We start from the raw sequence: 18,100 nt of genomic DNA, 5'->3' as shown, positions 1-18,100 counted from the left end.
CATATAATTAACAGTAAATAAAAGAAAAAGATAAAATAGAAAAATAAATATGAAGATAAAAATAAATTAGTTGCAAATAAAAAGAAAAAAAAATTGACTTGGTTTCTTTCTTTAAACAAGTTAGATTTAGTGAAGATGAATATAAATAAGAACCTCGTACCTAAACTCCCCCACACTTAACTTTTTGCTCGTCCTCAAGCAAACCAAGTGTAGACATATAACATGCAAAAAGTAAGCGTCCTTTAGATATTTTTACTACTATAAACATCGTTATCAAATATTAAAGGTATAACGATTCCTATTGCACATGCAACTTAATCTTGATAGTTCGATGCCTTAAAAAACTTTCAAAGTAAATTAAGATTAGTTCGAAAAGTTACGTTGTTAACAAATTAGAAATATTTCAGTGACCAAAAGTTTAACAATATCAACATTAATATAAATCAAATAGATATGTAGCAGACACAATAATATAAATCAAATAGATATGTAGCAGACACAATAATGTGAATCAAGAATATTCATTAAGTATAATTGTTAGCAATTCTAAAAGGTTATGTATCGATAATGCTTAAGTCACATAGGTATTCTAGGCTTGTAACGTTCTAAGGCTTAGGACGGTACGAGTTCAAAGTACTAATAATTAAGTGACATAGGATGTAATTTACCCTTAAATTATATATTATCATTATTTTATATTTTAGTGATGAACAATATCAAATAAAATTAATTTTTATCTATAATATATAGAAAAGCAAGAGCATGGTTAAACTTTTAAAATTCAAAATAAAAAATAAAAATATTCAAATGTCAATTTTGCAATATCATAAATAATAAAAATTATTTTTGTCAAGTTAATTTTTTCCAAACTCATACTTTATATATTCTTGATAATAATTTAAATAAAATAAAATTTGTATATATTATATAATCATAAACATTATATATAATAAGCATTACCCTTAATATGTGTGTTATCCTTGGTTCGCCTAGCTACAATTCCAGTTGAGCTGTATGTTGGCTTGCTAATCAGCTAATGTCATGATGTTTTTAAATGATTTTACCTTTGGTTTTATTATCTGTGCATTGATTTTCTGCTGTTTTGAGTTGATATATTCCATTTTGTCATATCTAAGCAGCTAACCACATTGGTTCACAATCTCTTTCTCTCTCTCTCGGCAAGGATGTACTAGTTGTTAGTATCTCAAGGCTGTAGCTATTTTTAAAATAATAAGACTAAGCCTTAGGGGGATTTATTAGCTTGTTAGTAGGAGGAGGAGTTGTTAGCTTGTTAGTAGCAATTTGAATTTATTTCTTGTTGAGATTGTTACTTGGGACTTGTATTTAAGGGCTGCTTTGTTAATCAATTATATTATCCCTTCATTTCATCTTTAGTTCTATATTTCATTTAAGTCTTTGTTAAACTAACAATGGTATCAGAGCATTGTCAGTTGTATCTTTGGTCAAATGAAAAAGCTCCCTTGGCACGTCAAACTTAAATCCAAGTCTGACAGGAGGGACTTCCCTGTACATCTCCCAGTTAAAGTTCTTGTTTTCAAGTTCTGATCTTACAAAGTTTCTTGAGTTATGTTGAGTTGTGACCAGTTGAGTGTTGAAAACCACGATCTTGCAATCAGGGAGGACGCTAATGGAACGAGCCGGCAGGCGAATGTCCTGGCCCCTGAAATTCACATGTTGTGCCAGACGGTTGTTATTGTTGGCCAAGAAAGCTGTACAGGCTGAAGCTCCAGGTTGTTGCCAGACTATAGCCTGTTGATCTGGACCCAGTTTTAGAGTAGTAAGAACCCCCCAAAATAGAGCCCTTTTGCACAAACTCAAGGCCCTATAGACGTCCTTAAGATGACCCCACTTTGGCTCCCTTTGAAGACCCAATTCATCAAGAGGGCCTTCGTCATAGTAACGAGTTGTTGTAAATGAGGCACTTGTCCTGCCAAAATTGGTGCCACCATAGTACATATAGTAGTTGACTATGCTTCCAGTTTTGGAGAAGAATCTAGCAACTGAGTATGCCAAATCTTCAGCTGACCTTTGGGATGGTGGATCACAGAATACTCTATACTGTACAGTCCAGTTCTCAGTCCACAATACCGGCTTGTTGCGCTTATTTGGACCATAGAAAGTATCTCCATAGTGCCTTCCATTGCATGTATTGATAATGGGATCTGGGGTATCCCTATGCTTGCACATGATCCATGAGACATTGCCATTCAAGCTAAGGGCCAGTTTTCCAGCCCATTGAACATAACTATCCCCTTTTTCCCTGAATGCTCTTTGAATAGTGTTATATTGATTCTCGATCTGTGCTAAAATAATAGGTCCTCCTTGTGGAGCAAACAACTTCTCTTGCTTCAGTTTTTCAACAATCAAGGTCACAAATCTTTTCATGTGTTTCTTGAAAGGTTCATTATCGAGAGCCATTTTTCTTGAGGGACATGTGAGAAAAGTTTTGTGAGAGTTCTAAGAGAAAATTTGAGAGATACACTTGTGAGGTTTTTGAGGAAAATGGAATCGGGATCGAGTAACCTATCCATCTTAGCCCCACCTGTGTTTGATGGAGAGAATTATCAAGCATGGGCCGTGAGAATGCAAGCATACATGGAGGGTTGTGATTATTAGGAAGCTATCGAGGAAGACTATGAGGTGACTCCACTTCCTAATAATCCAACTATGAACTAGATCAAAATTCACAATGAGAGAACCACCAGGAAGGCTAAGGCAAAGTCTTATCTTTATGCTTCGGTTTCGCCATCCATATTCAATAGAATTATAGCTTTTGGATCAGCGAAGGAGATATGGGACTACCTCAAAGCTGAGTATCAAGGAGATGAGAGGATCAAGAGCATGAAGGTGTTGAACTTGATCAGAGAATTCGAGAGGCTACAAATGAAGGAGTCTGAGTCAATCAAAGAATACTTAGACAAGCTTATAGGTATTTCCAACAAGGTAAGAGTTCTTGGGATTGAGCTCTCTGATTCTAGACTAGTGCAGAAGATACTTGTCTCTGTGCCTGAGAAATATGAAGCAACTATTGCCTCTTTTGAGAACACTAAGGACTTGACTCAATTGAGAGTAGTGGAGTTGATCAGTACTTTACAAGCACAAGAGCTGAGGAGGCTAATGAGGCAGGAAAGAAGCATAGAAAGAAGTATAGAATGAGCATTGAAGGCTAAGATGCAGCAAGGCGAAAAAAGAGAGGAACGGAAGTGGAATGGGAAGAAGAGTGATTGTAATAATGGTTCAGAAACTGTCGCAAAAGGTAATAGTACTGAAAATTATAATAAGTATTCTTCATGTAAGTATTGTGGAAAACAGAATCATCCCCATTTTAGGTGTTGGAGAAGGTCAGATGTGAAATGCAGAAGATGTAACTTGATAAGGCACATTGAGAGGTTTTACAAGGAATCGAGAAATTAGCAGCAGGGTGAAGTACATGCTGTAGTTGAAAAAGAAGAGGATCATTTGTTTGTCGTCTCTTACTTCTCATCAAGCATTTTATGTGACAGTTGGTTAGTTGATAGTGGTTGTACCAATCACATGAATTATGATGAGAAGCTGTTTAAAGACCTTGACAGGTCATTGAAGTCGAAAGTCAGGATAAGAAATGGAGAATACCTAGAAGTGAAGAGAAGAGGCACAGTAGCAATAAAGAGCTGTGCTGAAACTAAGTTGATTTTAGATGTTCTGTTTGTACCTAAGATTGATCAAAACTTGTTGAGTGTGGGTCAATTGGTAAAGAAGAGATTCAAGGTGATTTTCGAAGAGGGAATGTGTCTGATCCTTGACTCTAGTGGCAATGAATTATTTAGGATCAAGATGCAGAAAAAGAGTTTCTCATTGAATTCATTTGAAGAGGAGCAAGTGGCATCCAAGTGTCAGGAAGATAATCCTATCATGCAAGAACAACTGCAAATCAAGTGTTTTGAGAATGAGAAGTTGCATGCAAAGGTAACTCTCTTGGAGCAGCAGGTGACATCTCTCTTTGATAAACTATCATCTTTTGCACATGAAATATCTAAAGAACATGCTGAGGAGCCACGAAAAAAGAATCTATCTCAGGAGATCAAGAGTAATGTGCAACTTTTAGAAGAGAATAGTGGGTTATGTTTCCAAAATCAAAAGCAGACTAAAGAAACTTCATATGTGAAAGAATTGACATCTGTAGATGTTGTTGAGTTTAAGAATTTAGTTGGTAAGGTGATTAAGCTTTCAATGTAAAATAAAAAATTGAAAAAGAAATTGTTAGCTGCGAGAAGATTGGTTAATCAAACTATAAATCATATTAATCGCAAGTACAGTGACAACACAAGATCTTGGAAGAAGGGAAAGCACTTTGGCCACTCTCATGACTTTTCTAGAGCAACTTGTGATGATTTTGAATTATGGAATTTTGATTTAGATGGCATTGCATGCTAAGAAACAATTAGAGGCAACTCTTGAAGCTACACTAGTCGACAAGGAATTCATAGAAGGTGAATATTGAAGAAACTCGCTTTCAGAGATCAAATGACGGATATTTTACTACATTTTTCATGTTAGTCATTTTGAGTTTCTTAAGAATAAATTTGGTGTCTACAGCACTTGAATTAGGAGGAGAATGTTAGTATCTCAAGGCTGCAGCTATTTTTAAAGTAATAAGACTAAGTCTTAGAGGGATTTGTTAGCTTGTTAGTAGGAGGAGGAGTTGTTAGCTTGTTAGTAGCAATTTGAATTTATTTCTTGTTGAGGTTATTACTTAGGACTTGTATATAAGGGCTGCTTTGTTAATCAATTATATTATTCCTTCATTTCATCTTTAGTTCTATATTTCATATAAGTCTTTGCTAAACTAACACTAGCCAAGGCCAAAACAGGCACGGAGAAGACACAAGCATTTTTGGTAAGATGCTGCATATTTGAGCCACTTCGTTCATAATGGGATAATATTTGCTGGTCTGGTGTTATCAAAGTTATAAACCCTTTTTCTTCGTAAGATTTAAATGATTAGGTCCTTTTTTATGGGAAAAAAAAAAGACAGAGAAATAAGCATCTACCTTGCAACAAGATTGTTGCTTTCCATGTTTTTGCTCTCTCTTCTTTTATCCTGTGTCACTTTCAGGGTGAGATTATTTATAGGCTTCAACAATCACTAGTTTCTCTGAAGTTAACGTAGTATCTATTGGATTCAGGAATTCTGTGAACTAATGAAACTTACTATAAACTGGTGCTCCTAATTATTAGATGTGCTGGAGTTCTTCACTTTGCTTATTGTTTCTTTCTAATTTTCAGCTTCCATTAATTGAAATTGACTCGTACTAGTCCTGATTTTAAGCGATCGCCAGCAATTAATGTCCTTGTAATTTGTCTAAATGGAGAGCTTATAAATCAGGTTGCTTCAGAAGCTAACAACTTACTGAAGTATAGTCCCTTTATTGGTGTACAAGTTCTTATGGGAGGTAGAAGTGTTGCTACAGAGGAAAAAAACCTGCGACAAAATCGTTGCGAGGTGAGTGAGTTGTAATTAATGCTTGCTTTCTTATTCATTAAGGTAATGTTGGACAAATTTTTTATCCTTACATGGTTAAACTGTTGGACTGTCATGGACTAGAATGAGATTGAGTTAAAAAAGAATCAAACTATAGATTCTGTCCTAATGTATTGAATCAGGGAACCATCAGTTTCCTGTCAACCCGACTCTGGGTCTTCACTTTGAGTTAATACTGCACTTACTATCAACATCTTATACAGTAGAATGTTACATTTTATCCCATTTTAACTCGCAGATTATTGTTGCTACACCTACAAGGCTCTGGGACCGTATTGAGAATACTAGAGGATTTGAAGGGAGGCTGAGAGATGTGAATGTACTTGTACTTCATGAAGCAGATTGTTTATTAGCCATGCGTATTCGTCAAGATGTTGAAAAGATAACTGCTGCTGTTCCAGAGACAGACGCTTGTTTTTTCTGCAACAGTTCCTGAAGAAGTTTCTTTCTTTATCCCTTGTGTGTATTGGATAATGATGTTTCACAAATTTGAAGAAAATGCTAAAGTTGCTAATTTGTGTGAAGGTCCATCAATTCTGCCATAATGCATTGAGAAAAGATCATGAATTTATCGATATAGTTCAAGAAAGCTCTGAGGAGACACATTCACAGGTGGTTTTTCAGCCTGCCTTTTTTTTTTTTTTTTTTAAACATGGAATTCTCTTGATGTCTTTTAATTGCTTAAATTTTGGATATTCCAGGCCCAACAAATGCACTTGATTGCTCCTCTGGACAAGCATTTTTCGCTACTGTATATTCTTCTGCAAGAACATATTGTAAATGATGTTGACTACAAGGTGCAACTTTTAATTAGACAGTTGCAGCTATAAAGGCCTTTTTTCCCCATTCCTAATATTTTGCTAATGTTATTAAATGTTTAGTATCGGGAATTAAAAATCAATTTCCACTTATTTGCTCACCATTTTGACAATCCTTTCACAAAATATGTAATCTAGCAATCTATTCTGCAGGCTATTGTATTCTGCACTACTACTGCGGTAACAAGGTTGGTGGCTGAATTTCTCTGTAAGCTGAACATGAATGTTGGAGGGATTCATTCAATGGAAAACACCAAGTCATAGCGCAAAGGTATCTGATGAATTCTGAAAGTCAAAAGGCATTATTCTTGTGACATCTAATTTACCTGCGGGGGTTGATTATCCTGATGTTACACTTGTCATACAGGTAACAAGGCATACTTTCCCTAGTTAAATTAAATCTCCTTTTTCTCATTTGTATTTTGGGAAATGTACTGATGTTTTGAACCTATAGTTAAATGAGGTTATTTGCTTGCAAGTTGGAACAGTCTGTATCCAAGTGCATTGTCTCTCTCTCTCTTATATTCTATTCAGTCTACTGTGCAACAGTTAAACTGTTGATTTTTTTCTTGATAACATTTTATTATTACAGGTGGACGTGTTAGGAGTATCAGCTAGTAGTTAGTTAGAAGAGTTAGTTATTAACAGTTGTTAACAGTTACTCATCTTTTGTATAAAACCCTAAGGTCTCTTCATTAATTGAATAAGTCAGAATCGTTATTCAACACTGTTAGTTACTCTTATTGTTATCTTAACATGGTATCAAGAGCCATGATTTTCTTGGGGTAGTTTTTTTTTCTCTCTCTTCTTCTTTTCTCATGAGCCTGTTACTATTCCTGCAGGAGACACACCTCGCCACTCGTCTAACACTGAGGGTGTCGCACAATCTCAAGGACCTGGCAACACAGTTCTACCAAACATTCATTACTTCTCTAAGCATGATACTGTAAAACTTAGGGAGCACAATTTTTTGTTATGGAAGCATCAGATATTGTTACTCCTTGAAGGATATGATCTTGAAGGCTTTGTACTTGGCATTGTTTCTGTTCCACCCTCTTGCATACCTGGATCTGAAGGTCAGTATGTTGATAACCCTGCATTTCTTCTTCATAAAAAGAAAGAAAAATTTCTTGCTTCTTGGTTACTTTCAACAGTGACAGATGACGTTTTGGTTCATCTCACATCGGCTAAAACTAGTTTTGATATTTGGACAATTATTGAAAGGCATTTTGGGGTAAAATCCAGTGTTAAGATCTCGAGCATGCGTCATACACTCTACTCTCTCAAGGAAGCGGATCTTTCCGTCAAAGAATATCTTGCTAAGGTAAAAACCTTATGTGATATTCTCCTAGCTGCTGGTAGTGTGGTTACTGATCAAGAACAAGTAAGTATAATATTGGCTGGTCTCCCAATTGAATATGAGTCTATTCGAGTGGTTGCCTCCGCCACTCCTATGTCCCTTGATTTGTTAACGGGGATGCTTCTTGACTGTGAAGCACGTCAACTGGCGTCTTTAGCCGATGTTCCTTTACAGGCCAATTTTGTGTCTCATCAGAAACAGGCTGATTCTGACCAGTTGAAACAACCTGATGCTCCTACCACCTAGTCGCAAGGCTACAAACATGGTTCCCATGGGCAAGGACGTGGTTGGTCTCATGGTCGGGGGCGTGGCAGTAGCCGAGGCTGGCCACAGACTAGACCTCAATGTCAATTGTGTGGCAAACTTGGTCACTTGGTTCAGACGTGTTATCACCGTTTTGATTAAACTTTTTCATGTGTTGGTTCGAACCACGCGGTGTCTCTTAATTACCATCAGTTTGGTGATCAGTGAGGTTCTTCTTCGGTGACTACTTGTCCTCATATGGTACATACTTGTGGCTCCTGCTCGTCTCATTCCTCTCCTTGACAATCTCTCTCTGTTCGTCCTGATCAGGCTTGGTACTCGGACTCTAGGGCTACTAATCATGTCACACCTGATATGACTACCATCTCCAATGTTTCTCCTTATACAAGTATGCAACAGGTTTCTATAGGGAATGGTGCTTCCGTTTCTATTGCTAATGTAGGTTCTTCTAACTTGCTGGCTGGTATTCGTCTTTTGCGCCTAAAGAATGTGCTGCATGTTCCTACTGTAAGCAAAAATTTACTATCTGTTGGACAGTTTGCACGTGATAATGCAGTTTATTTTGAATTTCATCCATATCTTTGCTTTGTGAAAGATATTCAGTCAAGGAAGATACTCCTAGTGGGCCGCATGCATGATGGTCTTTACCGATTTGATGTTTCTGGTACAAGCCACAACAACCATGTTACCTCTTCTGGCTGAATTCTTGATTCTGACCTTTATTGACTTACTTTTTTACGATCGTGGCATCAAAGACTTGGCCACCCTTGTCGAAATGTATTCGTGGATACGTTGAAGGATTGTAATGTTCTATTTTCTCGAACCACTTTATCTCATGTTTGTTCAGCCTACCGTTTAGGAAAAGCTCATAAGCTTCCTTTTAGTTCTTCAAAGACTGTGTATTTGTTACCTTTTGAATTAGTTGAAACTGATGCTTAGGGTCCTGCTCATTTACGGTCGAATGGCTTTGTTTACTCTGTCTCTTTTGTGGTTATGCATAGCCGGTTTACTTGGGTGTATTTTATACAATCCAAATCAGAGGTGTTCAAGTGTTTTCATCTTTTTCATGAAATGGTTCGTGTTCAATTTGGGTGTTCTATCAAGATGCTTCAAACTGATGGGGGTGAATTTTGCTCATTGTACGCGGAGCTGTCTTGTCTTGGTATTCAACATCGCATCACCGACCCCCACACTTCTGAGCAGAACGGGGTGGTTGAAAGGAAGCATCGCCAGCTCGTTGACATGGGGTTGACATTTCTTGCCCAAGCAGCTTTACCCTTGATTTTATGGTCTTATGCGTTTGCACATGCAGTTTACTTGATAAATAGGCTTCCTACTCCTATTTTGCAGGAAAAAAGTCCTTATGAGCTGCTCTATAAGAATCGCCCTGATTATTCTCTTCTGAGGGTTTTTGGATGTGCGTGTTATCTTTACCTGCGCCCGTTCCAACAGTACAAGTTTCAATTTCAATCCGAACAATGTGTGTTTATTTGCAGAGCACCAACTCAGAAAGGTTACTAGTGTCTTTGTTGGGTTTTTGACACACTTTAATCGGGTAAAGTAAGAATTTCAAACAGAGTACCAGCAGCAACGTATTATACCCGGATAAAATATGAAGGAAAAATGCTTGGAGTTCAAGCTTTTAGCTACTGTCAAGAATGAAGAACAGAACTTAGAAGTTTTTAGAAGGCAAAGAAAAATGGAGCATATGGAAGAAAATCTGATGATTTCATTCATTTGAAATATTGGCTTAAAGCCATTACATATACCAGTCATTGGCTGGTCAAAAGATCAACAAATTCATCACCTAAACACTACCTAACTCCACTTATTACATTGGAACTTACAAAACTAAACTTGTACACTTAAGTAAAGTTGGTCATCAGCTCCTCCATCATCAAACTACATCAAATGTAGGCTTAAACTAAGTTTAAAATGAACTAGAACACATTTCATAGACTTGGTTACAAAAGAAACAAAATAAACAGATTCAGATTACGTACTTTACCGGGTAACTTATGTGTATGAATCCTTGCACATACTTTACAGGTAACTTATGTGTATTTGTTCTTGCGTGCTTGAATCTGCATGGGCTACATATCCACCTTTGTTGCTGCATGTGTTGCATGGCTCGGGCTGCTTCTTGACATGTTGGAAATTCACATGCTGCATGCAGGCCAGTTTCCAACACTCCTCCTTGGCTTGCATGCTGTAAACTCTTGTTCATTAAGCATTCTCTAATGATTTTATTCACTAAATCATTTTTCTCATCTCCTTTTGCTTCCAAATCTCTTTGAAGGTCCTCGACCATTATCTTCAACTTTGATTTTTGATTCTCTATTTCATTCAGTTTTTTGGATGACTTTTGTTTCTTTCTCTCAAACTGCAATTCCAGTTTTGCTTTCTGGATATGAAGAGATTCCAGCTGCTGCTGCAATGTGTTTGCCTCATCTATTAACCTCTGTACTTGATTCGATGCTTCATCACCTTCAAATGCAAAATTTTCTTTCAACAAAGCCTTCTCAGCTTGCAAAGTCTCCTTCTCGATAGCGATTATTTTCTGGCGGTCAAGTTCTTCACACGGACAATGATTCACTGTTATCATCCTCAAGTTTTTTCGTGAGAATAAAAATTTCTTTTTCTCTCTTTTCCAACATTATTTCGAGTTCTGAAATGCGGGATTGGAGTCCTATATTTTGTTCTCCCAGTTTTTCGGCTTCACTTGCTTTGTTCTCTAACTGTTCCGCCATATCTCTGTTAGTTGCTTGCAATGATTTCAATTCAAGTTCCAAGCTAGTTACATGTGCCTTTAATTCTTTTATCTGAGCAGATGTTTGGTTCCCATGCATATCATGCACCTCTTTGAGTGTCAAAAATTTTCTTTCTTTCTCAACTGAATTAGTGAAATTTTCAACCGAATCTTCTTTGGTTAGCTGAGCCATTGACATGTAGTTGGCATGGCTAAGCCTCTTGTGACACAACTTGGATTCATCTGCGGCATTTGTGTAGGCACTATCTGGACTCTTATTCCATCCACAATAAAACTTTTTACATCATAGCTCTTGTCATGAGCTTGGATCCACTAGGATCACTAATCGGGCATTCTTTACCTTTGAATACAACTGAATAGCCCTTCTCAAGCAGTTGAGCAATGCTAAGCAAATTTCTATCAATTTCAGGCACTAACAAGACAATTTTAACAAGTTTGGTACCTGTAGGAGTGCTTATCAGCACATCTCCTTTGCCTTCAACTTTGATGAAGTGTCCATTTCCGACCTTCACATTTGTTTTGAAGCTTCTATCAATTGACTTAAAAATGCTAGCATCAGGGGTCATGTGGTTTGTGCAACCACTGTCTATCAACCATCTATCTGTAGCTTTTCCTTTAACAGCTGAACAAGAAACTGCAAAAACTTGTTCTTCTTGGTCATTGTCTTCTTCTACTACTTGAGCTTCAGCTCTTGGCTGCTGGGGTTGGTTGTATCTTGGTCTGCCTTTGTTTTTGCAAACCCTTTCTACATGACCCATCTTCTTGCAAAATCTGCATTGCACATCAGGCCTGAACCAACATACTTTACCCGGGTGACTTACCCTTCTGCAGTGTGGACAAGGTGGATATCTTCCTGCACCATCTGCTTTAGGCTCGTTTGACCAGGTATTCTTGCCTTCGTAGGTAGAAGTGCTCGAGGCAGACTTGGCTTCGGCTTGAAAGGCACCTTCTTGGTGCTCCTCCTGTCTGCTGGCCCTCCTTTGCTCTTGTGCATACAGAGCATTGATCAGCTATGTTAAAGTGATGCTGGTTAAGTCTCTTGAGTCCTCTAAGGAGGATATTTTTGCTTCGTACCTCTCCGGTAAGGTAGAGAGCACTTTCTCCACAATCCTTGCCTCATCAAATTGCTCACCAAGGAGCCTTATGCTGTTTACTACAGCCATGATTCTGTCAGAATACTTCTTGACAGTTTCTTCTTCCTTCATCTTTAAGTTCTCAAACTCCCTTCTCAGGTTCAACAACTGCTGCTGTCTTGTCCTCTCTGTACCTTGGAACTCCTCCTTAAGCTTGTCCCAGGCCTGCTTTGGAGTCTCACAAGCCATGATCCTAGTGAAGATAACATCAGAAACACAGTTCTGAATGCATGACATGGCCTTGTGCCTTTTGGTCCTCTCATCTGCATGTTGGCTGATTTGAGCCACTGTTGGGTTGGCTCTGAGTGGAGCTGGCTCAGCATCTGTGTTGACAACTTCCCACAGATCGAAGGCCTGCAGGTAAGTCCTCATCTTAACCTGCCATATGTGAAACCCTTCACCATTAAAGACTGGTGGTGCAGCAGGAGAAAAGCCTGATGAATCCATTTAATTTTCAACAACAGGTCCTCTAAGATGAAAGCTCTTGATACCAATTGTTGGAGTTTAAGTGTACTTTAACTGGGTAAAGTAAGATTTGCAAATAGAGTACCAGCAGCAACGTATTATACCCGGATAAAATATGAAGGAAAAATGCTTGGAGTTCAAGCTTTTAGCTACTGTCAAGAATGAAGAACAGAACTTAGAAGTTTTTAGAAGGTAAAGAAAAATGGAGCATATGGAAGAAAATCTGATGATTTCATTCATTTGAAATATTGGCTTAAAGCCATTACATATACCAGTCATTGGCTGGTCAAAAGATCAACAAATTCATCACCTAAACACTACCTAACTCCACTTATTACATTGGAACTTACAAAACTAAACTTGTACACTTAAGTAAAGTTGGTCATCAGCTCCTACATCATCAAACTACATCAAATGTAGGCTTAAACTAAGTTTAAAATGAACTAGAACACATTTCATAGACTTGGTTACAAAAGAAACAAAATAAACAGATTCAGTTACACGTACTTTACCCGGGTAACTTATGTGTATGAATCCTTGCACATACTTTACCTGGGTAACTTATGTGTATTTGTTCTTGCGTGCTTGAATCTGCATGGGCTACATATCCACCTTTGTTGCTGCATGTGTTGCATGGCTCGGGCTGCTTCTTGACATGTTGGAAATTCACATGCTGCATACAGGCCAGTTTCCAACAGTCTTCACATAGATGGCTGCATTATTGTCTCACGTCATGTCACATTTGATGAGTCACTGTTTTCATTCAAAAATGGGTTCAAGTTGCCTTCTGGTTCTATTACGACTTGCTCTTCTCTACATAAATCTTCACTTCCTTTGGTGGTAGCTACTGTTCTTTCAGACCGAAGCTCTTCAAGTTTTGACCAGCCCATATCCTCTCCTGCTGTCGGATCCATTCCTTCTTTTTTGAGCCTAAGCTCTCCTGGTGGTCATTTTGTTTCCACAGGGGCACATGTTGGGTCCACAGGTACACATGGCAATTTCTCTGATCAACCTGCTTGTCCGGATGTTATTGTTCCGTGCATGAATACTCATCTCATGCAAACCCATTCAAAAAGTGGTATCTTCAAGCCTAAGTTGTTTACCTTCGTTCTCACAAAGAAGGAGCCTACGTCTATTAATAAAGCCTTCTAAAGTCCTACTTAGACAGCTGCTGCACATGCAGAATACTAGGCTCTTCTAGCAAATAACACCTGGCACCTGGTTCCCTTACCTAAAAATCGTAGGGCTGTTGGTTACAAGTGGATCTTTAAGGTCAAACGACATACTGATGGCTCGGTTGCTCACTACAAGAGTCGGTTGGTTGTGAAAGGCTACCTTCAGGAGGCCGATATTAACTTTCAAGAAACTTTTAGCCTTTTGGTTAAGCCGACGACCATTCACGTGGTTCTGGCTTTAGTTGTTTCCTTGGGATGGATACTCCGGCAAGTAGACATCAATAATGCCTTCTTGAATGGCGACTTGCAAGAGGAGATATATATGGTACAACCACCAGGATTTGAACAACATGGGGCTGGTGGTCAACAGTTGGTCTACCGATTGAAGAAAGCTCTTTATGGTCTTAAGAAAGCCCCTCGGGCTTGGTTCCACAAGCTACGCGATTTTTTTTTGGATGCTCAGTTTGTTGTTTCGAAGGCAGACACTTCTCTCTTCATTCGTCGATCGGGGTCTCAACTGATGTACTTCTGGTTTACGTCGACGACATCATTGTTACTGAACAGAATCACACGGTATAAATCAATTTGTTAGGGAGCTTGATGTTTGGTTCTCCTTAAAAGATTTGGCAAGCTGAGCTACTTTCTTAGTATTGAGGTCAGCTATACTTCGGATGGAATTTTTCTTAGTAAAAGGAAATACATACTCGATCTTCTTACAAGAGCTTCTATGGCAAAGTACAATGAGTCGTCCACTCCTACGGTCACCACGTGCCACTTGTCAGCTCATGAAGGGACTCCCGTTGACGATCCCCACTTGTATAGGAGTCTTGTTGGTGCCCTCCAATACGTTGTCATTACGAGACCTGACATTGCATTCTCTGTCAATAAAGTTTTTCAATACATGCACAACCCATTAGATTTGCATTTTAAGGCTGTGAAACGTATTCTTCGATATTTGCAAGGAACCCTGGACTATGGTATCACATTCACTCGGAGGTCAAAGATTCTTCTTGAAGGTTTTTCTGATGCTAGTTGGGGGTCGGATGCCGATAATTGCCGCTCAACCTCAGGCTATTGTGTTTTTCTTGGCGGCAATCCAATGTCTTGGAGTTCCAAAAAATAGTAGGTGGTCTCCAGGTCTACTGCTGAGGCGGAATATCGCAGCCTTGCTCATGTCACTGCCGAAATGGTCTAGATCCAGTCGTTGCTGTCAGAGTTGGAGGCTCCTGTTAGAGGTAAAGCATTACTGTGGTGTGACAGCTCTGCCGCTATGGCAGTAGCTGGAAATCTAGTCATGCATTCAAAACTCAAGCACGTCGAGCTTGATTTATTTTTTGTCCGGGAAAAGGTTGCAGTGGTTTCTTCCAAGTGGGGCATGTTCTGAGCCAAGAACAAATCGCAGATGTACTGGCAAAACCATTGTCGGAGGGTTATTTCAAAAGTTCATGAGTCAAATTCGAATCCTTCCTATTCATAGTGCAATTCCAGCAACGTTACAGGGAGGAAGTTGATTAGTACGAGGCATGTTAAGAGTATCAGCTAGTAGTTAGTTAGAAAAGTTAGTTATTAACAGTTGTTAACAGTTACTCATCTTCTGTATAAAACCCTAAGGTCTCTTCATTAATTGAATAAGTCAGAATCGTTATTCAACACTGTTAGTTACTCTTATTGTTATCTTAATAGGGCGCGCCATCTAATAGAGCACAGTATATACATCAGCTAGGTGGAACTGGGCATGATGGTAAAAAAGCGCAAGGAATGCTCTTGCTAGGACCATGGGAATGGGAGGATTTATTTCTATCTAGCATCAAGGATTTGGCAATTGCAGAGGCTCCTTTGCCTTTGGTGGATCCAGACATTAATCGAAAAATAAAGTTGAACAGGTGGAGGAGGTGCTTTCTGACATAGAGAAGAAGACCAAAGAGTCAGGTTATATGTGGCATGCTTCGATGTTACATTCGTATTAAGAAGGTAGGCGAGGATAAGCATAGACTTGTGGAGCTTGCCAACGACTTGAGTAGAAGCATCGGTCTTTACAACCTTCCTGAAATCCCCACGCACATCCTAAATGAGATGGGCATTATCAATAACCCTGATGTAAGTGCTACCTAAATTAGTAGAAAGAAATTTCTTCCATAATTAATAATTCTTAAAAATTATTGAAGCTGCTTTTTATTTTTAATTTTTAAGAATTTTTTATTTTTATTATAATATGATCTTGTAGTTCCATTTTAATCCTAAGAACTTTATTTACATTTTCTCTAGCTCTATTATTTTAGGACTTAATATAATTTTATATTTTATGAATTCTTTAGAAATGATATTTAGATATTTTTATGTAATCCTAATGTATCGAAAATATTAAAACATCATCTATGTAAACTGCACAATTTTTTATATTTATTAAATATTGAATCCATCTATCTTTGAAAGATTTGTGGTGCATTACATAATCCAGATGGCATTACTTTCCATTGATAATGTCCATTAGATGCACTAAAAGTTGTCAAAGGTTTGGACTCTTCTGTTAGTATGATTTGCCAAAATATTGATTTACATTCAAATTTACTAAAATATTTTACTTGTTTAGCTTGATTAATTAAAACATCCGTTCTCGAAATAAAATAACCATCAAAAGTAATATTTTGATTTAATCTTTTATAATTAGTAACCATTCTAGTTTTTCCTCTTTTTATTTCGGCATGATTTTTAACCATAAAGGCTGGACGAGAATGTGGACTATTAGTTGTTTCTATTAATCATTCTCTAATAATTCTTTAATTTGCATATCAAATTCATCTATATCTTGTTTAGTATAAATCATTGGTTTAACTCTAATAATTTTATTGGGATTTTCTAATTTAATTTCACAATATCTAGGGCTATTTTGCCATAATTTTAATGGTTCTTCACTAAAATTATTTTCTAATATTTTAAGCAATCAATGACTTGTTTCAAGTTGTTTAATTTATTCTTTTCTTGGTGGTGTAAAGTTTTATCACAAACAAATTTATAATTTTTACCAATGGTATTTCTATAGAAGTTTTTCTCTGATAACATAATTAAATTTTATTAATAAAAATAGTAAATGTTTATATATAAAATTATTACCTAATAATATATCTTTATGCATTCTTGGAAAGCATAATATTTTAGGTATCACAAATCTTACATTATTTATGTAGATTGGTATATTTCTAGCTTTATATTGAATTATGGTTTCATTACCATCTATTCCTATGGCTTTTATTAGATGTTTCACAGGTTCCCATTTTTCTAAAAGAATGGTATTCTTTTTGCAACTACTAGTTGTAGCTCCAGTATCTAATAAAGCATTTAAAGAATATGTTTTATATTCTCTAAATTGAAATGTAATTTCAATATATGTGTAATATTTTCTGGATTGGAAATTTGAAAATGTAATTGCGTCACTTGTTCCAAGTTTCATTTGTTGAATTATTGTCGAAGTTTGTATTTCTTCCATTATAGTGTTTCTAGAAGATATAGAATTTCTACTTGGTTCTGTAGGAAAAATAGGAATATGAACTATTTTCATTCCTATCGGTGTTGAAGATATAGAACTTCTACTTGGATTTTCCTCATCTTCCTCTATTTGAGCATTTGAGGGTAAAACCAAATTATCATTCGTATTTGTTATAGCTATATTTTTAAAATATAATTTATCACCGACGACATATATTCTATTGTACTTAAGGTTTATAAGTATTGACACTACTTATCTTTTCTATCATTCAATCTCTTAGTATTGATAAATCTCTTAAATATAATAATTTTGGTTGTATTTCAGTAGTGATTTTATTGGGTTCAAAGAGTTCAATAATTTGTTATTAATTTCTTTGATTTCTACTTTTCTTGTATTAGTATATTCATTAATAAAAGTCCAACTAATTGCTAGATCTTTTGGTAAATCATTAATTTAAGAATTTTTGTCTAAATTCTATGACATAAACATTCTTCTATCAATGGATCTGTAATAGATATAAATTAATTTGGTTTAACTTTAAATCCTATTATCCTTGTATGTAAATTTGATTGAATTTCTCCGATAAGTGCTTTTATTGGATTTTCAAATCTCATCTAATAAAGCTACTATTATTGATATGTCATGACCTTTTTAAACAAATCTATTATAATTATCATTATTATTCCTAAATATATATATCTAACTTGGGGATATCTCGTTTTAATCCTCTTAATCTTTATCTTTATTAAATAGTGGGATTTTTGTTAATCCACCTCTAGTATCTTTAGCTCTTGTATTACTACTTATTTTTTCTATATGTCTTTGACTCCATATCTTATATTTAGATATTTTATAAATTTCTTGTTTAGAAATATGATTTTTATTAATTTTTTCTATCATTTCATCATAAAAGTCTTTTCTTTTCCAATTATATTTCCTAATTTTATATCTTGTTGTTCATTTTAGGAATTTATTCTAGCGATTATTAGAACTACTTCCTATATTAAACACAAATATATATTCTTCATCTATATCGAACACATTTACGATATTAATTAAATATAATATTTTCTCAAGATTTATTTCCCT

The 18,100-nt window shown here is 36.5% G+C and overlaps 1 protein-coding gene and 1 pseudogene across 1 annotated transcript; one reads left to right on the top strand and one right to left on the bottom strand.

Annotated features, from left to right (window-relative positions):
- Positions 1-1,419: 1,419 nt before the first annotated feature.
- LOC108474370 (beta-galactosidase 13-like) lies at positions 1,420-2,439 on the bottom strand. The gene has a single exon (XM_017776280.1). It carries the CDS (start codon positions 2,437-2,439, stop codon positions 1,420-1,422), a length of 1,020 nt encoding a protein of 339 aa, XP_017631769.1.
- A 753-nt stretch (positions 2,440-3,192) lies between these two features.
- On the top strand, positions 3,193-15,639 carry LOC108474381 (DEAD-box ATP-dependent RNA helicase 26-like; annotated as a pseudogene).
- Positions 15,640-18,100: the final 2,461 nt, after the last annotated feature.

The sequence above is a fragment of the Gossypium arboreum genome, chromosome 7 (genome assembly GCF_025698485.1).
Source record: "Gossypium arboreum isolate Shixiya-1 chromosome 7, ASM2569848v2, whole genome shotgun sequence".
NCBI lineage: Eukaryota > Viridiplantae > Streptophyta > Magnoliopsida > Malvales > Malvaceae > Gossypium > Gossypium arboreum.
This window is presented reverse-complemented; position numbering and strand designations above follow the sequence as displayed.